The 26,335-nt window shown below is 41.6% G+C and overlaps 1 protein-coding gene across 1 annotated transcript in view; it reads right to left on the reverse strand.

Annotated features, from left to right (window-relative positions):
* LOC140689981 (von Willebrand factor A domain-containing protein 3B-like) overlaps window positions 1–26,335 on the reverse strand; it is a 72,210-nt gene that overhangs the window by 20,543 nt on the left and 25,332 nt on the right. Inside the window, 6 exon segments of the mRNA XM_072951355.1 lie at window positions 5,331–5,550; window positions 9,496–9,546; window positions 12,195–12,313; window positions 19,758–19,914; window positions 20,000–20,087; window positions 21,537–21,641. Coding sequence (XP_072807456.1) covers window positions 5,331–5,550; window positions 9,496–9,546; window positions 12,195–12,313; window positions 19,758–19,914; window positions 20,000–20,087; window positions 21,537–21,641 — 740 coding nt within the window.

Genomic DNA, 26,335 nt, shown 5'->3' on the forward strand with positions numbered 1-26,335 from the left:
CTCCACACTCATTTCACCTACTCCAGACAGGGAGGTCAGTGACCATCCCCAAACCTGTTTAGAATAAAATTTAGCTAATGAATAAAGATAAGCCTCGTGGCAGGAGGGTGCTGGGGTCCACCCAGCTGAAATCTCCAGCCCAGAGAGTTGTCTTTAGCTTTAGAAGGAAAAGACAATCCGGTCGCAATCTTTGTCCCTAGAGCTGATTTCCACCCCCCTTCCACTCGTGAACATCAAGATACTAGACAGACACCTTTTTCAGATAATATTTAGAGTTGGTGGGAGTTTTTCCTCCCATTGAATTTCTTTCAGTGGCTGGTGTTCCTGAGCTGGACCTTCTCTTAAATCCCTGCTAACTGTGGTGCAATCATGAGGTTGGCAGCATTTTCCCTCCAGCATCCTCACCCATCCCATCAGGGCACCTCTCTCTCTGAGATTTCAGTCCCCCCTGGTCACATGTCCTACATCCTCCCTCAGTCCCATTCCCAGATGTTAACTTATCACCGAGGTACTGGCTGAATGTGCAGGTGTCTCTTTTTTTTTTTTCATGTTTTAAAACAATATTTAATTCAATGGAGCATTGCTTAAGATATAATGTTAAATAAGAAATGATATGAAATATACATACAGTTGATTCTAATATCATTTAAAATATAAGTAAATTCAGTGATTATGCAGAATTGGATATAATCGATAGGCTTTCATTCTTTCCACCCTCAGTCCAAGTGTCATTCTCTGTGTGACGGCATTGCTGATACACAACCCAGACTGGCTAATTCTCCACCTTCTCCCCAGGGTGTCTCAAGTGTCCCTGGAGAACAGGTCACAGTCACCAGGGAGTTAATCTTCCTACCAGACCCAGGAATCAGCAGGAGAGACTGAAGTTTCTACTTGTGGGATGAGAAAGGCTGCCTAGTCAGAGAGGGTTGAGGTGTGATGCCTCCCTTGGCCCTTTAAAGAGGGGCTACTGAGAACTGTCAAATGATGAGCTACAGAGCAGGCATGACAATTGGCCCAAATATTATTCGGGAGCAAATATAACTGCTGATCCTGACTTTCATTTTATGCAACTCAAAGAAACTCCTAAGTCTCCCCAACTAAGTCACAACCCAAGATAATGTTTTCAAATCCAAGTGGTCCCTGATCGTCCCTTCTTCATTCTCCCCAGCCTCACCCCCATCCTCCCTCCCGCTATGCATTTTCCTAACCACTCTTCCTCCTGGATGCTTTTTCATGAAGTGGAGTGCTCAAGTCGCCATCCCTCAAGGCCACAGACTCCAGATTCCTTGCCAGTCACAACCTGGTGAAGTAACCACGTGCAGTTAGCTGTGTCAGTACATTTCCAAGGCCTCTTTTAGTGTTGCATACAGCTGCTTACAGCTTAACAAGATTTTCTGCCTCCAACATTTTTCAAGGCAGTCAAAGTTATGGGTGCAGAGATCCTGTTGGATCTTTCTGGGCCTGGATTGTTAGGATTTGCTCTGGAGAACAATCCTTATTGACAAAGGAAATGTTGAAGGACAACATTGCAGGGGCTGCCCTAGATCAGGCTCCTGGTGAGAACTAGGGAAGGTTAATTATAGTTCAGATGCCCTTGGTGACTTCCACCATATTGCAGCTCTGAGGGCTCAGGATTGGCCAACGATGCTGAAATCTCCCATCATGGCAACAATAGGGCGCGGGTGAAGGGAGCTTTCAAGGGGAATGTAAAATTTCAGAATTAAGATCTCTCCTTTCATTCTGTAGTCAGTAAGCTAAGTGCCCATCTCCAGGGATGCCACAAAGTCAGTGGATTATGGAAATAAGGGGGGAAATTAAGCATGGAATGTGTCCGGTGTAGGGTGCTGGGAAAAGCACGTGGATAATAGTTCTCTCCTATGTCTGATCTGGGGCCAGTAAAGGACTGCTAGTGAAAGCCGGAGCAGAAAGTCAGGATGCAGACTAGCCAGACACTGGCATGTGTAGTTACCTCTCCCCATCTCTGATCCTCATCAACAGAAAAATCACGAAGCTCTCCCAAACTCAGGAAGCAATGTAGCAGCTACGCTCGATGCCAACATGTGACAGAGGACAGTTATCAGAGAGCCACCAACATCCAGACTCCACAAGGTGCCCTGGAGTGGATCAGATCCCGTGACCACTCCCTTCTGAACATGCATGGGCATTTCTGATTGGGTCCCCTTCCAACCAACTTTGATTACCTTTGGCTACGTGCTATCAGTAAACTCTAGGGTGTCTTAATGAGAAATGGAAGGCTTCTTCCTCTCCAAATCACCATCCTTGATCAAAATCCTTGGTCTTTGCTAAGAGAATTTAAAATGAGACCCTATTTATGTATGAATCATTAAAGATGACTTCCATCTGTGATGAATTTTCACCCCAGGATCTCAAAAGCCTTGCAATCTTGAGATTTGGTTCCAACCATATTTCACACTGAAGGCTGACACCTGTTAGTGGGTCATGGGATCAAATCAGCTGGGCATGAAAAAAAAATGGAATAAAAATATCATACTTGGTAAGCAGAAGTATTGTTTTAAGAAAATAATATACAAAGTCTTTCACCGTAGAGGATTACTCAAAGAGAGGAAAGAACTCTGTAGATAAACTGTCAAATTATGAACCTCTCCCTGCCCATTCATTACCTACAGACAATTATCCTGGGGACATGGGTGCTGCCCTGGACAGACACTGGGGGCCTTAGACACCCTAGGTAGGGGCCAGGCAGGGAAAGGAGAGCCTTAGCCCCCAACTGAGAAAGGGGGCACCAATGGACCCATCACTTCCATTACACAAACTAAATGTCTCCTCCTACTCTGGCACACAGGTCAAGTTCCCTCCATCTTTTTTCTCTTTTCTTTCCTACGAAGACCTTGAAACAAAAGTGTTCACTTTCTACCTTTATCTTCCCAACTTCCACCCATGCCTCCACCCACTGCAAACTGGTTTCCACTCTTAAATTTCCACTGAAATTGTTCTGGCGAAGATCACGAACGATCTCCCTCTTGAAACGCACACGGCTTTCTGACATCACCCCGCAGAACTTCTCCGAGCTCCTCGGTCGTACTTTCGTAATGGACACAGCAGTCATGGGCGATGTACGCTGAGGGCAGTTCCTGTGGCGCACTTAGCACTGCACACCGTCCTGAGCACGGTCTGTGTGCTTGTCTCACAGCCATCTTTCCGGTGGGCAATGCTCCTTCTAATTTAAAGATGAGGGCCCTAGGCTTAGAGGGCCTGAGAAGGTCCCACGGCTAGAACGTGGCAGTGCTGAGACGTGCGATGGGGTCTGTCTGACTCCAGGCCCTGGGCTCTTGCCGCCTCTCCTCCTCGGGCTCTGGCATCACAGCTCCCTACCCCGGGCCTTCTGCTCCTCTGACTTTCCTGTCTTGGCCCCTTCCACAGTCTCCTCTTCCTCCCTTAGCACCTCAAATGACCTCCAAATCTATTTCCTTAACTCAGATTTCTCTCCTAAGCACCAAACATGTGGCTGCCTGCTGGCCTTTCTCACCCAGATGCTTTGTGGACATCCAAGAATCAAGAAGACCTAAAGTGAATTACCTCTCCCCGAAAACCCACTCTTCCTCCCATGGGACCTCTTTCTCTCATTCTTTCATTTGCTCATTTGAATGCTTGGAAGTGCCTACAAGGTGCCAAGCAATACTCCAGGCACCAGGAGTACCTAGAACATGACGGACCAAGTCCCAGCCTCATTCTAGCAGAGGAGACAGACCATAAACAAATATTTACACAATGTCCAGTGGTGAAACGTGCTGTGAAGAAAACAAAAATGTGGAAAGGGATTAGAGAATGACAGAGTGTTTTGAGGGGCTGTCTCCTTGAGGAGCAGAGGTGTGATGGATATGCTATGAGCAATGCCTCTGTCTCCCAGGTGTCCAAGACAGGAAGTTGGAGGGTATCCTCAACTTTGCCCTCTGGCTCACCCCACACCTTACTTTCCACCAACTCCTGTCTCTTTCACCTATTCCCTCCCCACTGTACTGGCCTGCCTCAAGGACTCAGCACCTCTCGATGGAGTTTGCACCTGGTTTTGGTCTTTCCCCTCTACGTTAGCCTCATCTGGCTCCCAGAATAATCTTTCCAAGACACAAATCTGTTTCCAAGACACAAATCTGTTACCAAGACACAAGTCTTCTACTTGCTAAAAATCCCTTGCTGGTATCCACTTTCTACAGGCTTAAGTCCCAGATCCTAGGAGAGATGTCCAAGTTCCTTGTATTCTGGGGCCATCTTCCCTTTCCCATCTGTCTCCTGCCATGCCCCTGGTGCACATGCCATGTTCTTCCCACCTTCCTGCCTTTGCACAAGCTGTTTCTCTCACTCAGAACACGTCTCACACCTCCACCCTCAAATTCCTACACGTCCTTCCAGACCCAGTTTAATCATCCTCCTCCATGAAGACTTCCTCAACTGCTCAGCCAGAACCCCCGTCTTCCAGCCGTTCTATGACTGTGCCTCTGCGGTCATATTTACAACACTCTGCTATGAGGACTTCGGTTTCATTTCTTCCATAAGCATTTGTCAAGAGCCCACTGCATGCCTGTCATCATTCTTGGTGCTATAGATACAGCCATGAGTAAGGCCAGACAGGATCTCAGCCCTCACTGGGGTTATGTTCTATTCCAGTACATCTCCTCCACTAGGAGGATTACGTAACAACACGATTATGGTCATTCTGACTGCATCTATGTCTAAAACCTATTCAAGGAAAAAAATTAAAAGTAAATGATCTATATAATCTGACTATACTACGAAAAAATAAAAGTAAAGGATCCAATGTGGTAATAAACAATAAGGCTGTCAGATATTAAATTTTCTTTTGAGAAGGTCTGTTTTATTAGCAATAGTAATTGCTAATACTCATGGGTGGCTTTCAATACTAAGTACTTTAAAATGCTCATTTTACCCTCATAACAACCCTGTGAGGCAGCTACTGTTAAAACGCTTTTTTTTCTGATTAAAAACAACAACAGCTAAGGTTGAGAGAGACAGCGTCACTGGCCAGGATCATGCACGGATTAGGTGGCAGATCTGAGGCCGCACTTTGGTCTGGCTCGTGTCAAAGTCCAGGCTTTTAATTACTACATTATACCTCTGTTTAGTTTTATTTTTCAATTAAAAAAGTATTGTCAAAAAACAAGGCCCGATTAAAATCAAATGGCATTTCCTTTCTGTTGAAAGAAGTCCTGAGACCGTAAGCGGGTTCACTCTAACTCTTAGAAAGCAGTGTGGTGAGAGATGGGAGAGGTGGGGGGAGGCCGGCGCAGGGATGGCAGTGACTTGGGACAGAGGGGAGGGAGGCACAGACACACCTCCACGGCACGTTTCTCTCCGAGCGCCCTGCTCACGTGATTCTCCTTCTTGGCAGCCTCCTGGAGCTCCATGGCCTGCTGCACGTACATTTTCCCAGCTAGGATTTCATTCTCTAGCACTGACAGCTCCTTCAATGAAATGGGCCAATTCAACCGTTCTAACGCCTCGTTTAAAGTTGCCTTGTTTTCCAAGTACCGCATTGGTTTGTTTGCATCTAACCTAAAAAAAAGAAGAAGAGGAAGAAACAGAAAGTGACCCTAATAGAAAAAAATACGGAAAGATGGTTTTTCAGTAAACTCTCCCCTGAGAAACATCTGTCAAAGCAGAAGTTAGGTGTCAGTGAACAGAATCTCAGCCGTGCCCTCTGGTCCATCAGGGCATTGGCAACCCGCACAAGTGAGAAAAAAATCATCTCTGAGTCTAAGTAGGCACTTTTCCCCATTACCTAATTTGGTTGTCTGATTTTATAGAAGTTTGATACATAGCACTATTTTTCAACAATTTTTTTCAGCGTATTTGGAACCCATTCCTTTCTCCTGAGGCCTAACATTTGGCAGAATTTCAAAAGTGAGTTTCAAAGAGATTTCACACAACTATGCCTAGCAGTGATTCTGGAAAACAAAACAAAGTGGGGGAAAAAAAAAAACCCTAAACCCAAATGTTTGTCTCAGTGCAATAATTCTTCTACTAGCTCATTTTAGCTATTTTTATCTCCTCTCCTCTTGTAAGCCTAAATAGGCCTAAACTTTCTGGCTTCACTGTTTGGTGCACAAAAAACAGAAGCCAGACTTTCTACCAGCTGATGGACAGACTGTGTGAGTCCAGGGGAAGCCAGTGTAGAGTGGGAGTGGAGGGCCCAAGTTCTGGGTTCTGTTTCCAGTCCCAGCTACTTTTGAGTCAGATACTCCTGGAAGGAGGTACAGAAAGGGTGGGGGGATTGATCAATTGAGAGAGATATGGGAGGAAAAGCATCTCCTAATTATCATTCTGTTATTGCTGAAGGTGACATTTCATTTTTTTAGATATCGTATGTTGGGAGAGCACAGTGTAAATCCAGTACAACCACACAACTCAATCCACAAACAAACTTTTCTCCAGAAGACAGCAAAAATCCTTATTAAAAATCTAAATTGGAGTGACATCAGCAAGATGGTAAAACAAGAAACCCCAGGCCCTCGTTCTCCTACAGAGACACCGACTTAGCAACAGTACATGGACCAAATTGCCTTTGTGAGAATTCCGGAAGCCAGTTAAGAGGTCACAGCCCTCCAGGAGCACAAAGCCAAGAAGAGCAGGCGTTGAGGTAAGTACGAAAGTTTACTGCATCTTGCCTGGCCTAGCCCCTCTCCTTCCCTGGCACACCGTAATGCAATTGGGAGGAAACTCTTAAATCCTGGCTTCTCCCTGGGGAGGGAGAGAGAAGAGTGGAACATACATCCAACATTCTGGTCTTTTGTGGGGCTGCCTGAGAGACTGGCATCGGTCTCACCTGACTCGGAGCACTAATAAGAATGGCAGTATATTTTGGATGCCAGGTTAGGGGCAGGTGAGAACAAAGGCAAATTATACCACCAGGTATCCTGCAGTACCAACGGCAGACTCCAGCAAGAGCAAAGGCTTATGGGCTCCTGAGAAAAAACAAGGGCAAACTTCTTTAACTGGGAAATTACACACACAAGCCTAGAGAAGACATTTCCCCAGGAAAGGTATGTGAGGTCCCCAGAATCTCTAGTCAGGGTGACTGGCGGAGGTCTTCCCCTGTAAGAAGCCATCTGTGAAGACTAGGAGGTGCCTGTTTTTTTTCCAAATGCCCAAATCTCACCTAAAGATACTAAAACACACAAAGAAACAGGGAAAGATGGACCAATCAAATGAACGAAATAAATCTCCAGAAATCTACCATAAAGAAATGGAGATCTATGAATTATCTGACAAAGAATTCAAAATAATGGTTTTAAAGATGCTCAGTGAACTCAAAGAGAACACAGATAGATAACTAAATGAAATCAGGAAAATGATGCATGAACAAAATGAGAATATCAATAAAGATATTGAAACTATAAAAAAGAACCAAATGGAAATTCTGGATCTGAAGAACACAATACTGAAATGAAAAAATCACTAGAGAGGTTCAAAAGCAGACTTGGTGAATCAGAAGAAAAAATCAGCAAATGATGACTATTTTAAGTCATAAATTGTTACAAGAGGCAAAGGAGGACATTATATAATGGTAAAATAGTCAATCCATCAGGAAGACATGACAATTATAAATATATATGCACATAATGTCTCTAATGTCAGAGCTCCCAAATATAGAAGCAAATATTAACAGAACCGAAGGGAGAAATAGAGAACAGAATTCAAGTAAGAGATTTCAATTTCCATTTTCAATAATGAAACACCAAACAGAAGACCAGTAAGGAAACAGAGGACTTAACACTGTAGACTGATTGGACCTAACAAATACAGGACACACCACCAGCCAACAGCAGAAAACATATTCTTCTTAAGTGCACATGGAACATTCTCTCTAGGACAAACCACACGTAAAGACACAAGCCTGAGTCCCATCTAAGGCTTAAGAGATTTCTCTCTTTGATCTTTCATTTCCCATTAACACCAATTTCCGTAGGTACTTCTCTCTCATTTGATCTTGTACTATTATTGTCTATGTGCACAAAATATGATCATTACAAAGCAGGGCGTTCTCTGAGGGAAAACCCCCTAGTTGATTCAGCTCTCACCTTCCAGGCCATAACATAAGCAGCCTTCTGGAAAGGTGAGACAGAAGAGCCAACGAGTTATGTGCACTCGACAAGGAAAGAATGGGCATCAGACTGATAGCACATAGTCCACTCACACCTTGCTTTCAACAGTGAGGAGGGAAGCGATGACATGAAAGATGATGGAGTAGAAAAATCAAGGAATTAGTCTTTTTACCAAAACAACTATTGAACCAGCAATGAATGCTAGAATAAACTATTTTGGAATTCTGGAATGTAGTGGGATACAGCACCCAGGAGAATGCCTGCTGAAGAGAGAGGCTGGCATTTAAGGAAGTCTCTGTCAGATCACTGGCTAACCACAGAGATAACACAGCAATACTTCAGGGAGCCCACATAACAAGGAATATAGTCTTTATAAAAACAGTGTGGAGAGACAAACACAGCCCCCATCAAACAACACCAGTCATTTCTGGGGAGGAAAGAGAATCTGATTTCCAGAGTTGCTACATTACAGTGTCCAAAATGTTCAGTTCTCAACAAAAAATTACAAAGCATACAAAGAAACATGCAAGCAGAGCTCATCCACAGGTGGAAAAAAAGAAATGGACAGATCCAGACACTGGGTTGGTAGACAAAAGCTTTAAAATAACCATCTTAAAGAGCTCAAAGAGGTGAAGGAAACCATGGACCAAGGACCAAAGAAATCAAGAGAATGATGCAGGAGAAACTAGACAATATCAATAAAGAGAGAGAAATTATGAAAAATGAACTAAATAGAAATTCTGAAAGGCACAATAGCTGAAATGAAAAATTCATTAGATGGTTTTAACAGTAGATGTGAGCAGGCTGTAGAATCAGCAAACTCACAGATAGATCAAATGAGATTACAAAGTCCGAAGAGCAGAAAGAATACACGAATGAAGAATAGAGTCTAAGGGACACGTGGGATTCTGTCAAGCTTACCAACATACGTCTTATGAGAGTGTCAAAGGGAAATGAGGGAGAAAAGGGTAATGAAAAAACAAACTGATATATACATACAACAGATACTGAAAGGAGAAGGAAATACTTTATATGCCACAACTTGGATGAACCTTGAAAACATTAAGTTTTTACATTAACTAAGTAAAAGAAGCCAGACACAAAAGGGCACGTGATGTATGACTCCTTTCATATGTTATATCCAGATGAGGCCAATTCACGAAGACAGAAGACAGACCGGCAGTTACCAGAGGGGGAGAGAGGAACAGGGAAGAATTACTTACTGGGCACAAGGTGTTTTCTGAAGTGATTTTAAAAAGTTTTGAAACTAGAGGAAGGTGGTGGTTTGCATATTTTTAATAACTTAAATGCCACTGAATTGAACACTTTAAAATAGTTAATTGTAGGTTATATGAATTTCACCAATTTTTTTTTAAATGAGAAGGAACTGGCTTACTTTTCTTTTTCTTCTTGAGATAATGCTCTCCAAACAATTTTATTCAAGCGCCTGTTTAAAAAAAATTAATAATTTTATTTAGTAGCAATACTTCATTTCATGAAAAAAGGCTACTCCACGCAGGGAGAGCCCAAGCCAAGCCCCGCCCCCACCACTGGACCACACCCCTGTCACATGCTTAAAGAGATTGGATGTGACCGTCTCCCTCCCTCAGCATCACTGCAGAAGCCTCATGGCTTTGTGGCAACCATGCTAAATAGTAAAGGAGGGCGTAGCTCTCAGCTCGATCGGGTAAACCCAGGCTGAGAAAAGGTAATAAGCAAGCTGGGCCTCATTATCTCCACATGGAGGTATTTCTAAACACCCACCGTTTTTCTTCTTAAGGAAAAATATAAGTGTGCCCTTAGCCTGCCTTCTGTAGACATTCTTCTATCTGGTTGCTTAGAGCAAAAAAAAAGAAAAAAAATGTTACAGGGTCACAAATAAGAGGATTGGGACACACTTTAGAGATCACTCAGTGTGACCTCCTTGTTTTCCAAATGTGGCCACTGAGAGGGGCAGACAGATGAAGCGCCTTACTCATCCAACACAGTGAGCTGGCAGGACTGAGACTAGAGCTCGTCACTGAAGGGATCTGCAGAGAGACGCGGGCAATCCGAGAGGAAGGAAGGAAACTGGAGCTTTCTATCAGGTAGTGACAGCCTTTTCTTGATACTAATCAGCGGTGCTTTTCTGAGAGCTCCCAGTCCAGTTCTGTACCGCTACATCACTACCCAAATCAGGCTTCCTGGAGTACCAGGCACAGAAACTGGCTCCACGGGCTGTGAGCTGCTGTTCCAGGAGGGAAAAAAGCTTCAGTAAGATGAGGTGGGAGAATGCCGCCACTCCCCAGGAGGCACGCTTCCTGAACCTTCCTGGAGAATAACAGCACCGCTCTCCCAGAGCTGCGGTGCAGACTCAATGAGCAGGTGTGTGCACGGCACAGAGAACTGTGTCCGATGCAGGTAAATGCTCTGTGACAGAAAGTCAGGAAGCAGGAAATATGCCAGCTCTGCTTCTGTCTCACTTGAAGTTTTTGGTTCTTTGGGGCCTATTTGGAAATTGGGTTTCTTTTTTTTTTAAATCATGTAGTTGATGTAACAATGATCAGGGCATCTAACACTCGTGCGCATTTCTTAAAAAAAAACTACTTAAAAATCCTTTTAAATCTAAACTTTGAGAGTGGAGGCAGTACACTTGGGAGGCTGGGAGTGTAGACAAGGACTTGGGAGCTACAAGGGGTCTGGGTTCAAATCTCAATGTTGGGGAGGGATAAACTGGGAATTCAAGATTTGGCAGACATCTATCACTATATATAAAATAGACAGACAACAAGGTCCTACTCTATAGCACAGGGAACCATAGTCAATACCTTGTAATGGTCTATAATGAAAAAGAACATGAAAAGGAATATATATATATGTGTATAAATGAATCACTATGCTGTACATCAGAAATTAACACAACATTGACTATATGTCAATAAAAAAGGAAGAATAATCATAAAGATTTAGTACAACATAAATTAAATAATCTGCTATTAGAAAAAAAAAATCTGTCTCCACTTTGCTGCTGTGTGATCCTGTTACATAAGTTTTTGAAACTCTGTTTTCTTACCAAGAATGAAAGCCTCGAAGCCCCAGTGTGCAGCCCTGCACCAGGCCTTCACGGACCAGGTAATTAGAGCACTCAAACATTTGAGTGATTCAAGCAAATTCAATTATAATACGAATGCTATTATTATATTACATTTTGAATAACTGAATTTGAATAACTAAACTTGAATTAGATCAAATTCAAATTAAATTCCAATAGTCAAAGATACATATAGCGACCCCTGCTAGGAAGAAGAGAGCAGGGGAAAGCCGGCAGCGCAGCCCCTGCCCTGGGGGGCCGACATGCACACAGCTGGGCAGAAGCAAAATGACAGCAGACCAGTAAATGCTGGCCTGGGCCACGTTGTTAACTTTCGTCTATTTTATTTCATTTTTCCCAACCACACAGTAGTAAACGAAAACCCAACTGCACAGTTTCCAGAACCAAGAACAGGCTGGCCTGGAGGAGCCGGGTAGCTCAAGTTCAATGCAGCATGTGCACCAAGGATTAGTAAGTGCAGGGGGCTGCGCGGGGGGAGGGGAGGGGATTAGAGAGCTGGGTAAGGGGGACGCGGGGTTACCTGCCCTTGTGAAATGAGGCTCCTAGCTCAGCACTAACACAGAGACTATTTAAGAGTATAATCTTCACAGTAGTCAACTGGGTCCTTTTCTTGATTTTGATATAAAAATTATTTAAATAATAACATAGATTATCTCCATTATCTCATTATTGTGGCGTTTTATTAGTCACTGTACAGAATGTTAGATGCTAAAGTGGCCCAATTCATGCTGCTAAAAGGAAATCTGTAGAGTTCACAGAAGTATGAGATTTCTCAGATTTTGGAAAGGGACGATGGTTCCCTTAAGTCTGTTGGACACTTTCAGGAAACGTACTTAACGCAACGCTGGCAGAGGAAGCCTCTTATGTGAGCTGCTGCCGCGGCTGTCAATATCTCTGATGGACAATTGTTACATAGCTGCTCCTGATGAAAAATCTAAGCTGAAACAAGGGAAAACAAGCCCAAATTCCACATCCATGGAAGAACAAAGCCAGGTGATACTCACTTTTCATAGGACTTAATTGCCTGCTCCACTTTTTGCTTGTAGATATCCAGCTTCACTCCTTGGGGGTTAATTAAAGTCACCTTATTTGTGTCATTGCACACATGTGCCAGAGGAAAGACCTATACACCAATGCCAAAGGAAAGTGTCACTTGATAGGTTACTACAGGCCTTCAAGAACGGATCTCATGGCTATACAGTATGTTTTTCTGATGATAAAATCAATACATTATGTTTGTAGGAAAATTAGAAAATACAGAAAATCAAAAAGAAAAAATAAGAATCAGGTATCATTGCCAATCTTTTCCTTCCAATTTTTAAAACTGCATAACTTTTTAAAAATAATCACCACAACCAAAACCAAAACAAAAAACTGTTTCAGGAAACCCTGATCAGAATCGAGTATCATCTTCATGAGCTTCTGTCAAATTGATGGGTGTTAAGTGATAAGAAATAGGATCTCATTTGTAGCTACTTTGTAAATTTCTAGTTGGGTTAAACATCTTTGTTGTGTATTTATTTAAATTTTGATTTTCTTTTGAGAATATATGGTTATAGTTAATACTTTTTGATTACTTCCTGTATCAGTTTATAAGAGATTCTTATACACATCAAAGAGAGAAGGCTTAGTGATCAATGAAACCACATTCTGTGAGAACAGCAGAGTACCAGAGAGGGAAAATTTTTAAGTTCTTTCTGTCTGCATCTGACACTTGCTTCTGGGTCTGGGGATGCCTCTGATTCCATGCTCTCTTAACAGTACCTGTAATACACACTTACCTGTTTGCATATTACCTCTTTCTCCCTAGGAACGTAAGCTCCCTAAGAGCAGAACTTTGTTTCATTCACTGCTGTATTTCTATCACCTAGAACAGTGCCTAGCCCTCTACAAATATTTGTTGATTAATGAATAAATGTATATTCACAAAAAGATACAGTCCATATCTTAATATTTACATAAAAAAAAGAAAAAGCCTAACAGGAGAATACTGACGTATAACAGCGTTTTGATATTGTGTGTGATCCAACCACAAGGATCACGGGCATTTTGGAAATGTGGGGAATTACTTTTAAGAAGTAAATTTTTACGTTCAATCCAGATGATATGGAGTTCATGCTTTTATGTTCTCCCTTGCCTCCAAAATCATACAAAAATTGTATTGTCACTTAAGGGGGAAAATGCATAGAAAAAAAAAGGAAAGAAATGAAGAAGGAAAGAAGGAAAAAGAAATATGCATGGTTGATATATTTTTATAGACAAAAAACTGAACAAGTCAGCAGGGCTGAAGCTCTGGGTTTGTTGACTCTTGTGTCCAAAGATGGCAGGGACCATGGAAGCTCAATGCCCAGAAAGAGAGTGGGACCATGAGTCAGGCTCGGTGCCTGAAGCCAGCACTAGAATGAGGTCCTTTCACCCATGAAAGAAGGCCCTGCCTCGTGAGAGAGGACACTGGTGTAGCCTCCCAACCAAGAGCAAAATCAGGCCACCCTCAATCTATACTATCCCAGTATCACCATGGGACAAGAGCTCTAAATGCCAGTGACTGGGGCGAGGGGAGGCAACTGCAAAACAGAAGAAGGAAGAAAAGAACAGATTTTTAAAAATCTTGTTCAAATGAGGTGGCATACTAAAATTTCAAAATATGCACCCCAAAAATGCCAAAAATGATACTGAACAAATCAATAAGCAGACCATCAATTCACCTGAGAAGAAACTAATTTTATGAGCTATCTAACAATAACTTCATACTAATTGCGATTAAAATTAATTATGATTAGGTTGGTCAAAGATGTAACTGTCATATAAAAGTAGAACAAATAGATGCGTCATAAGAACACACGGATGAGAAAAAGAATAACGTTTTGAACGATAAAATTAAGTCATGTAAAAAACAGACACTGAAATGGAAAGTTACATGTATTAATTTCATAATGAAAACATCAAGACCAAAACAAACAAAAAATAGCCAGATTCAGAAAACTGAAAAGGAAGGAATTAAGTTAAGCTGAATAGTCAAAGCTCGCTATTTGTCAGACACAAGAATTCACCACGTGGCTTCTAAGCACTCTTCATCGAAGAAAAGGAGTCAGAACAGTGGGTTAAAAAGTGGGTTGACTCGACTTTGAAAACTGAATGAAACTTGCAGAAGTGGAGACAAACAAACAAACACCCCACCATCTCTCAAAATGTCACATAAACTTTCAGAGGAAAAAAAATCAGTCTCACCAAAATGAAAGACCCTTACATTTTTTATCTCCCCTGGGAAAAAGACTAGAAGTCTATAAATAGCTCTTCAAGTTATCAACTTATGGCTCAATTACAAATCAACACCACAAAATATTTTACAACACTGTAACATTTCACCAGGATCTGCTTGACTCCTGATGGAAGGGACTAAAAGAAAACCCAGTGCTTTTAAACAATCTTCTACCTCCCTCTTTCGTGGATTTGGATCTCATGCCTTGCGTGGCCATCGCGGACTTCGGTGTGGTAGGAGTTCAAATTTGGCTCGTGTGCACCCACTCTCATTCCTTTCTGTGTGCAGATTTAGGGAAAGACAAAGTCATGCTCCACACCTTCAGTATGTGGTCTTAGGTTTTACAACATGATGGTCAGGTGGAGGTCCCACAGGATATTCTCTTTATGATGTCAAATTTAGTGTGACTATGAGGTCATAAGGGGCATTCTTGGGGGTTCACAATCATGGCCGCCCAGCTTCTGTGTGGACACAAGTGGGGAGGAGAGTGTGGTTAATAGGAAATGACACTCTGTTTGAGAGGCGATGAAACCACCTGGTCACAACTCCTTAGAAAATGTTTTACTTTTGACCTCTTATAGTGCAAATCAAGCATTACCAACTAATGGAGGACCCCTTTCGGCAATATTTGATAACAAAAGGGAGCCTCAGGTATTACCTATTTCTATTCTCTTGAGGTTAACCTAGAAGCCTTACCAAATTCATGATAATCACAACAAAGGAGGAGGGAGAGCATGTGGGGCAGGGCGCTACCTACCCACAGGTTTGTGATGAGAATTTATCATGCCACAAAAGGCACGGAGCACAAGGGCCCGCGGTGGGATGCACTTGGAAGAATGTACATCTCTTTCTTGGCTTTGCTTTCTAGAGTCAGAAGACTAGTTTGCTCTCCAGAAGAACAAGACTGTCACTGCTCTTTTATTTTTCCCTTCTTGGAAACCACTCGACACTTTTCTGTCTCTCAGCCCCCCGTAGTTTAGTCCTGTCAACTTGACTTTATAAACAGCCCTGGATCCATCCCAGTGTTGTCACCTGGGTGCTAGCCACCTAATCCTTGCTTCCTAACTGCCCCCAGCATCCCAGCCTCGGACCTCTCCAACTGTTCCCCACATGGCAGCCAAAGCCCACCCTGATCTTCTCTCTCTCCTCCGCTAAAAACCCTTCCGTTTCCCTCAGGACGACCTTCAAAAGATCCTTAACTCAACCAAGGTCCTTCCTTCACTAGCTTTCACACCTTTCTCCAGTCAGACTAAATGTTCTTTGGAATGATGAACTTTCTCTGACCCTTAGATTCCCCCCCGGCCCCCAACATTCCCACTCTGCCTAGGTCGGTCCTCTCCACCTCATCAGCTTCTCAACTCCTCCTCCCTGGGGTCCGCACCTGGACTGAACAGAACCCCCAGGTCTGAACTCTCCAGGCCAGGTCCCAAGCCTTCTCTGACAATGAAGCTGGTAGGGGCCCCCTGGGCATCTTCACTCTGCACTTCCCACCCATTACGTTTAACTAGAACTTCGTATTTTAACTGCTGTTTCCTTCATGAGACTGTAAGTTGCTATTGGGCAGGAATTTGGCGGTCTTGTTTGGCTGTATTCTAGAGCCCAGCTCAGGGCCTGCATACAGTAGGCATGTAATATTTATTGAATATTTTTATAATTAAAGCCAGCATTTATTGAGTGCTTGCCAAATGCTGTCTATTAAATGCATTACTTCTTTTATATACTACCTATCTATCTATCTATCTATCTATCTATCTATCTATCTACCTATAGTATATTACATATCCTGTAACAGTCTCTGAGTAAGTATGTTATCATCTCCAGACTACAGATATATTGCATCCATCCTGGAGAGCAGACTTCTAAGTGCTGGGGTGAGTTACTGTTTTCTTCTTCCAAATATGAGGGGAAGACCAGTTGAATAAGAATAAGATTTCACATCTGCATACTATTTTTGGGGTTTTCAAAGTATCTCTATACTCGCAGAATAGAGCTTATCCACAAATATTATACATGGTTCCTCTTAGGAACAAGGCTGTCCTTGGGGATATAAATGAGTGGAACCATATAATCTACTTGGAAGGTGGATTTGGTTTACCCTGCCAAAAATTTAAAGGTACACATCCTTTGGGTCTAGCAGTCCATCTATCACAAAGATAGACTTGTCCGCGTGCCCAAAAATCTCTGTCCAAGAAAATCCATCACAGGATTGTCTGTAATAAGGAAAAGAAGGACATAATGTAAATGTCCATTAATAATGCAACCAACAAAAATGAGACAGACCCATATCTACACACACAGAAAGGTCTCGAAGATATAATTTTGAAAGATAAAATAGCAAATCCATATGGTATTGCCTTATTAGAATTGTTCTCTATATTTAAATTGTTATGTGTATATATGTATAAATAATGTATATATATGTGTGCACACATATGTATTTGTGTGTCTGTGTGTGTAGGAAAAGGACTGGAAAGCTATTCACCAAACTATTCAGAGTGTTTCCTTCATAACTAAGAGTGGTGGAGAGAGCTTTCCCATTTCCCTCTAAAGACTTCTATACGGTCATTCTGTACTGAGAATGTATTCGTATATTACTTATCAAATAGAAATAAACCACTAAATAAACTAAAAATCATTTCCTTTACACTTACACCGTTTTACCACTTACTCTCAATCTGTTTTTCTTAACTTTTTCCCCCCAGCATATCATTAACGTATGTCCAGAGTTGAAAGTACTACAACAAAAATGAGAAGTTATACAAACAAACCCACCAAGTCACTAACAATCTCATCCCTCAGATGAACACTAGTATCACTTTGGTAAAAGAGCAAAGGGTAACCAAATGAACATACTGTCTATGCGGTTTTGTGCCCTGAGTTTTTCACTTCGCATTATTTTGAGAGCTTTCCCCCATGGCATTATTTATTCTTCAGAAACATGACATTCCATAAATGTACGATCTTCCATCACATGGATGTACCTACTAGACATTTAGGCTGTTTTCAACTTTCTCTCTGTTAGATATAAGGCAACAGTAATTATTCACTGAACATGCTCTTCAGTATTTCTGATTATTTCCTTCTGGAGATTATGGAATATCTACATATGGATTTGCTGAAGGAAAGGTTGTAAGCCCTTAACACCTCTGAATATATTGCCAAGGTTACACCAATTCATACTCTCCCCAGCAGGATGTAAAAGTTCTAATTTCATCCTATTTTTTGCTATCACTATTTTACTATTATTTTTAACCTTACAAATTTGATAATGGGGGAAGCTGTCTAATTGTTTTTTCAATTTGCATTTTTTTCAAAATTGCATACATTTGGTTATCAGTTAGAAATATTTTTGTATGTGGTTCTGACTTTTTTTTTTCCTTTAGATTTTCCACTGGGATATTTATCATTTTCTCATTCCTCTATGATATGGGTGCATATGTTTGCGTGTGTACCGAGTGCTGACTTACATACACACATACCACGTGCACTTGTTGCCTTACACGGATACAAACACAAACACATATACTGAAGATATTACTCCTATAACTCTTTCTTGTATATGTTATCAATATTTGTCTGAGATCTGCCTTTTTTTATTTATATGGTTTATGCAAAAATAACATTTTAATTTTTAATAACATTTAATTTTAATAACATTTTAATATAAATCTTTCCTTTGATTTTATGTGTTTGCTTTCCTAACTTCTCATATTTGTGTTTTGAGAATTTACTTTTCAATGTATCTCAGGTTGTTGGGACGCTTAGAAGGAGACGTGATAAGCACAGCAAAATTCTATTTCTGGGGAGAGTTCACTAAATATATTTTCTTTCAAATAAAACTCAAGAATATTCATAAAATAAATGCAGAGAATATGAGAAGCTGTCACCACACTTCCTAGATGAAATAAATCAGTGTTCAGTTTCCTGCTGCTGGAAAAAGACAAGTTCAAGTGATTAGCTGGTATCTGACTAATCAGGTTAGTGTTCACTGGAGGTTTAAACAGAATCTGCCAGTCACAAGGTCACAGCCAGGGACAGGACTGCTCACCCTGAGGCAAAGTCATCAGGAACCCCAGTCTAGGAGATCACACACCCAACTTCCTGAACAGGAATTGCTGGTCATGTCAAACCAGGATGCATGTTGAACTCCATGGGTATAATTGCTTAAATGTGACCAGTAGAAAGAGTCCACCACTTCATCTGCTTCTTCCAAATACATCAAATCTCAGCTTTTATAAGACCAGTTAGATAAAGCCCCTTTTAAAAAAAAAAGTTTTCCTGCCTTTAATTTTTCTCAACTTTTTATTGTGGAAAAATCCAAATACATAAAAAAGCAGAGAGAATAGTAGAATGAGCCTCCTCCTACTCAATATTCTTATTATCCAAATTTAGCAATTAACAGCTCATGGCCCATCTTGCTTTATCTACTCCTCCCTTCCTCCCAACTACCCCCACCCCCAGATTATATGGAAGCAAATCCCAAATATCCTTCATTTCCTCTGTAAATATTTCAGTATGAGATAAGGTCTTTGAAGGATATTATTTCTTATTTAAATCATTCATTGCTGCTATATTTGCCAGGAAGCATCAAGGTCCAATCCTCATACAGAGTTTCTTTTGTGTTCCTCATCCTCGTGCAGTCTGACTGCTGCTCCCCTGGCTCTGTTCTTGCTCAGGGCAAGTGTCTTCCGGTTGCCCAACTCAAGGCAAACTTTACTGTACCTACGGGCCCTCCTCCACAGTAACCCTACCACACCCTCCTACTGGAAGCTCTTTCTCTCCTTAGATCTAGGACAGGACTCTCACTCTGATGACTCACTCTCAGTCTCTCTCCCAACCACTCTCTTTCTCTGTGTCTCTGTCTCTGTCTCTGCTTCTCTCTCCATCCCTCTTTCTCTGTCTTTTTCCTTTGGAGACTTTTGTGATTAAAAAGATGCCACCGTATTCAGGAAAAAAAGATAAGCAAAAGAAAGACAGACTCTCTCACGTGTTCTCCTTGTCCTTTGATACTGAATGACATTCACTCATGACTCTGACCTAGAGGCTTCTCAGACATTTCTGCAGCTCCACACTGCCACCCATCACAACCAGCCATGAATTGCCAAGCCAACAAAGGCCAATTTCTTCTCAGCTTAGAAGCCAAAATGCTTAAGATATTCTCTCTCTCCTTTTTACTGCCTTTGCAAATAATTTTTTTCCCAATGGCTGAAATCCATTACAACTACACAAGACACTCAATGGACTACTTTTATTTAAGGTGGAAATGAAAAGCACCTTAAGCAGAGCACATACAGAAAATCAGTTTTACCTCATCAAAGACCTTGGAAACGACATGCTTGTCGAGGATGGGGACGTAGGTGGGGTTGTGGGGGACCGCTGTCACTGACAAAGCATCCATGATGGTGAGCTTCTTGGCGGCCAAGCCATGGGTCTTGAGCCAGTCTGCTGAAGACATCTCTGAAGAACTAAGAACACAAGACTCTGATGTTTTAAAACTTCTATCAAACAAAAACATAACAAAGCTGTTCTAGGAAAACTTCAAGCACTCACTCTTGGTCAGAAACTTGGCTTTCTTCTCGGGTCAATCTCTCTAATGTCTTGTCATCGGGAAACTCATTTGTCAGCAGGAGGCCCATTTCTGTGGAAAGGGAAATGGCGGCTGTATGATTTCCTCATCTGTGGGGTTCATATCACAATACAAACCACTCCACACTTATCTCTGAGTTCAGCTGTGACTGAGGGCTAATAAATGGACGATATTTTGGAGAACACTGATCTGTCGGTGCGGGTTCTCAGGTGAGATTCATTCGCAGTTGACACTAAAGACCAGCGAGTGGGTGAGCAGGGGTACTACTCTTGTTTCCCTCATCTGCCGCACCCCGTACCCACTGAGATCTCTCCCCATGGAAGGATGAGACACACTCATCCCCTCTGTCTCCAGAAAACACATCTTTAACATGTTAAACAAAAACACCACCTACCACTGATCGTTCAGAGTTGCCCTCATTAGACTCCCCCTAAATTACACAGGAGAGCCTTGTTCATTTCAGTTTTTGACAGTTCCCCCTCACCCACCCATAATTCCTCAGCTCTGTGTGGAAGACTGAAATCCCTATTAGGTCCTGTTTAGTTGTAGGTTCAGATTTTCACATTACTATTCAGAGTTTTATGTGTATATCCTTACATAAGCTTGGATTTATAGATGAAAGGAATATTAGCCAGTAGAATCAGCGGCATCTAGACGGACGGGTGTTTGGGAGAGAGCTGGTTAAATGCCTGAGAAATCATACTCTAATCATCAGATGACAAGCCCTTTAAAGGACAGTGCGTGTAGCAGACGTAGGAGAGACGGCAGGTTAACTGCAACTGAGGAAAAGCCATCACATCAATCAGCACTGAAGAACACAAGGTTTGATTAAGCTATGACCCATAACAACAAGGAGCAAATTTGTCATTCAGGTGCTTCCTACTGCTTAGGGGATTGAGTGTGTGTGTGTGTGCGCGCGCGCGCGCGTGTGTGTGTGTGTTTAGCTGGGGCTGATTATTTATCAACTCTTTGAAACGTAGGGAAAAGAACTACAGGAATTAAATGTCTAGAAATTTCCTATTTTAAGAATAATGATCTTTATCAATAGTAATAAAAATCGAGTGGAAAAGTCACATTTTCCTCACATTTAGCTGCCAAAAGGCTGACAATATGGATCAGAGAGGGGCTCATCCGATGGCACCTCTTGTGAATGAAGGGAAGAAAATAAACCAGCCATGAAGTATTAGGTTTTACAATTCAAACCACGGAGTGGTGACAGGCATTACCACCACTGCCGCAGTTATGTGAGAGCCACGGTGTGTTGACCACTCAGGCACGACAGAGGCACGTCTGGCCCTAAGAAAATCCAGTTCACTAAAGGAAGCAGACCTAATTTACCAGGGAGCCCTCTGAAGGGGAATAAATTTGGACTCACTTAAAAATGGTTTGTTTCCCCCCAAAGTATCTCTCCCCAGCTCTTCTAGGAGCAGACACACTGGGCTCAGGGGGGACAGCCCGGGCTTCCTGACACAGAGACCCTCGCTGGCTTGCCTTTGTCACCTGGCATGTTCCTGCCGGCATCAGATGGGCCATCCTTCCTCCCACTGCAAACTGAGCTTCTAAGGGCAGACATCTGACTTCTGAGCAGGCTGGTTTTGGTTGGTTCTGTGGGTAACACAGGGAGAAGGGTTAAAGGAATTTGGAATGGAAGGAGGTACTTGATGAGATGCAAATATCTCCTTGGACCCTATTTTAAAAAAAAAGCCGGTTCAGTTTCCCAAGCCTCGAGGGATAGTTCTGCCACCAAGGAAATGCTGCAGTAAGGGCTTATGCCACTGATCTGAGCTCCAGCTCCACCCCTCTTGGACAGAAACCTGCTTCCAAGCTCATTCAGGTTGTCGGCAGAATTTATTTCCTTGCAGTTGCAGGTCTGAGGTCCCGTTTCCTTGCTGGCTGTCAGTCGGGGGCTGGGGGGGGGGGAGTCTGTCAGCTCCTTAAGCACCCACATTCCTACTCACTGGCCCCCTCCACCTTCAAGCCAGCAATGGCACACTCATTCTCCTAGGGCTCCAAGTCTCTCTAACTTCCTCTTCTGCCACCAGCTGGAAAAAGCCCTTGCTGTTAGGGGCTCCTGTGAGTACACCGGGCTCTCCCAGACAACCCTGGCTTGGGGCCACATAACACAACCACGGAAGTGATGCCTTATCATATTCCCAGGTTGCGGGGTTTAGAGTGGGACGTCATCAGAAGACCGTTTAAGAGACTCTGCCAACCTCAGTTGCTGTCCAGAACTTTGTATTATTTTCTACCCTCTGTTGAGTCCCCTCAACTAGCAAGTAGACACTTAGCAAATATTGACATTTAATCCGTGTGCTCTAGAGGATAATGACTTTGCACCAAAACATGCCGATTACTTTTCCTACGTGATGACAGAAACTGCACTAATTATAAAAGTGTTCTGTACTTCACAATCCAGAAGCCTTATGTATACCCCAAGGCTTTATGTCATATTCATAAATGAAATGCGTCCTATTTTCTACAAGAAGGGACTTATCCTCTCTTACAAGAAATTAGATAATTAGTGTGAAAATTAGCTAATGATTTGCAAATTGTCTTATGCACAGAAAGGTAAGGAGTGTGCTATGTGCTATTCCTTGCTTTTCTAGGCAACAAATAGGGTGATTCCTATTTTGGTTGCCTCTATAACAAAGAATTAAGAAGGATAAATTTTCTTGGGAGCTATGTCTGTGAGCAAAAGAGACAAATGATACATACAGGAGAGCTGAACTCCTGCCCTTCACTACACGGGCAAGCCACCTTGATCAAAATCATTGGGCAAAAACAAGAGGTGTGTCAAAATGAAAGTGAAATTTAGCCCCAAAAGTCCCCAAGCACAAAAACTGTACTATTCGCAAACTCTGCAAATAATGAATAAAGACATTTACCTGGCAGTGGATTCAAGCATTTAACTACTCCCCCGGCTCTGTACAGTCAGTCCCCACATTTCATCACTCTACCACATTAAAAATTGAAATGGAATAAAAATTCAGCACAGGGATGCCTACCAACAGCAACAATCCAAAATCTAAGGGAAATGGTAGAAGTGACAAAAGGCCATTAAAACATTCAGGACGAATAGCAAGCAGCATTTCTAGCAGAACTCAGGTTTACTGGAATGGGCGGGCAGAACTCAGAGAAGGGATGCTGCCATACAAGTGGCCAGTATGGGAATCCTCTTTGTCCCCATGGGCCCAAGACATTCTTCCCTTGACCAGAGATATCAGAACAAGTAGACAGATCATGCAAGAAACCAAGCTACAGCAAACAGCTCTTCGTTCTTATGGGTTTGAGGCTTTCCTCTCCTGCCCAGAGACACAGGGACACTCAAGAGACTGTGTGTGTGGTGGGGGAAGCCACCACTACCCCCTCTGCCAGCACTGAGAGACATCCAGCATCCTGGCTCTCTCAGGCAGCACCAGCAGGGACCAGGAGGAGCCCCAGTGACACCAGAAAATCAAGCATCAAAATAATACCATGAAGGCCGTGAAAAGGAAATTGCCATTGGAACCGGAGCTCACAAAAGCAGGCCAAGGCCTATGTGCTAACTTTAAACAGGACAACTACTTCCTAAAATAAAAGACTTAAATAGCACCCAGGGTCCCTAACATAACAGACAAAATGCTCAGGATACTGTAAGAAAATCACCTATCGTATCAAGAACCAATAAAATCTCACTTTAATTAAGAAAAAGCAGTCAAATGGTGCCAGTACCATAATGAATCACAAGTTAAAATTATCTGACAAGGATTTCAGAGAAGCCATTAGAAAAACGCTTCAACGATTAATTATGAATTTTCTTCAAACAAATGAACAATCAGAAAATCTCAGCTAAGAAACGAAGTTATAAACATTTCTCGGTGAAAACTGCAGAACTGAAAAATAAAACAACAGAAACAAAAAACTTGTTCAATGAACTCAGTAGCAGAGTGAAAATGACAGAAATACAATGAAAAAAGACACAGCGCCTCAGGGATCTGTAGAATAATAACAAAATATCCGCCATTCATATCTTCCAAGTCCCAAAAGGACAAGGAGAAAAAAAAGTGGGACTGGGAGACCATTCGAAAAAATAATAGTCGAAAACTTCCCCAATTTGGCGGAAGACAAAACACGTGGATCAAGAAGCTGAGCAGATCCCAAACAGAATAACCCGAAGAAATCCATGCCAAGATGCATTATAGTTAAACATTTGAAAATTAGAGACCGAAAATCTTGAAAGCAGCTGGGGAGAAAGGATGCATTACATAGAGAGAAGCACCAACTCAAACCACAGCAGATTTCTCACTTACAGGGCAGGAGGCCCGAGGAAGAGGCACATTTTCCAACTACAGAAAAAACAATCACCTGCAAATTCTGAATATGGCAAAAATGTCCTTCAGGAATGAAGAGAAAATAAAAACATCCCCAGACGAAGAAAAAGTAAAAAATAATTGTGGGTGGCAGATCTATCCTTTAAGACTAAACACAGGAAGTTCTTCAAACAGAAAGGAAATGATAAAAGAAGGAATTTGGGGGAATCAGAAAGGAAGAAAGAAAAAAAGAGAACAAAAATACAGTAAATGCAATCGATTACACTTTCCTCATGAGCTTTATAAATCATATTTGATGATTTTAATAAAAATTATAGCACCACCTGATACTTAAGACAATGATATTTAAAACTGGGGAAGGTAAAGAAACCTAAATTGAAGTAAGATTTCCAAACTCACATAAAATGGTAAAATGTTGATACCAGAAGACTGTTAAAAGTCACATATATAAGCTGTTATACCCAGAGAAACCATTACAAAACCAAAGAGTTACACTCAAAAGCACTGCAAATAAACCAAAACTATACACTGAGACCAAGTAGGAGATATGCCAGACATACAAGCCTGCTCCAACATTTGAAAGCGATCAGTGTAATCTACCATATCAACAGATTAAAAAAGAAAAATCAGATGATGTATCAACTGACACAGAAAAAGCATTTGACAAAATCCAGTACTCAATTCATGATAAAAACTCTCAGAAAACTGGGAATGAGAGGAACTTCCTCAACTTGATAAAGAATATCTATAAAAAAACCTATAGCTAAAATCATACTTATGGTGAAAGACTAAATATCTTTCCCCCTTAAGACCAGGAGAAAGGCAAGGATGCGCGGTCTCATCACTCTTACGAAGCACAGTGCTGGAAGTTCCAGCTTCTGCAACAAGGCAAGAAAAAGAAATAAAGCCAGAAAGACTGGAAAGGAAGATAACATTGTCCCAACTTGCAGATAACATACTGTCCATGTGGAAAATGGTAAGGAATACACACACACACACACACACACACACCCCAAACCAACCAACCAACCAACCAAACAAAAAACAAAAAACAAAAAAAAAATTCCTAGAACCACTAAATGAGTTCTGTAAGATTTTCAGTTATGGGATCAACACACAAAATCAATCTCATTTTGATATACTAACAATGAGCATATGGAAACCTATATTTAAAAACCAATACCATTTATAATTATTCCACATAAAATGAAATAATTAGGTATACACTTAACAAAACCTGTATAGGAGGCATAAGCTGAAAACGCTGCTGTAAAACATCAAAGGAGACTTAAATATACAGTCACGTTCATGGGTCATGTTCCTGGGTAATGGCACGTTCAGAGGCTGGATGAATCAACATCGTAGAGACGTCAGTTGTTCTCCGATTGACCTATAGGTTTAATTCATTTCCAACTGAAATCTCAGAGAGGCTTTTTAATAAACATAGACAAATATATTCTAAAATTTAAGCATAAATTTCAGGCCCTCAAATAGCTAAAATAATTTTGCAAAAGAAAAATAAAGTTGGAAGAATATTAAAGCTTACCATGCAGCTGCATTAATCAAGACATTGTATCGGTGGAGAGATACACACATAGGTCAATGAAACAAAACATGCAATCCAGATTTAACCCACAATGATACGCCCAAATGATTTTTCACAAAGATGCAAAATTAATTCAATGGACTAAGTATAGCCTTTCCAACAAAAGGTGCTGAAGCAACAGGTATAGGTTAAAAAAGACCCTTGATCTAAACCTCACACCTCATACAAAATTAACTCAAGTGGATCATGGGCTTCAATGTAAAATATAAAACTACAAAAATTGTAGGAAGAAAATGTAAAAGCAAACTTCAGGAATTCGGACTAGGGAAAGAGTTCTGAGATTTGACACCAAATGCATTATCCATAAAAGGGAAGAGTGATAAACTGGATCTTATCAAAATTAAAAGTTTTTGCTTGGCAGAAGACCCTAATTAGAGGATGAA

This window comes from Vicugna pacos, chromosome 28, assembly GCF_048564905.1.
Source record: "Vicugna pacos chromosome 28, VicPac4, whole genome shotgun sequence".
Lineage (NCBI taxonomy): Eukaryota > Metazoa > Chordata > Mammalia > Artiodactyla > Camelidae > Vicugna > Vicugna pacos.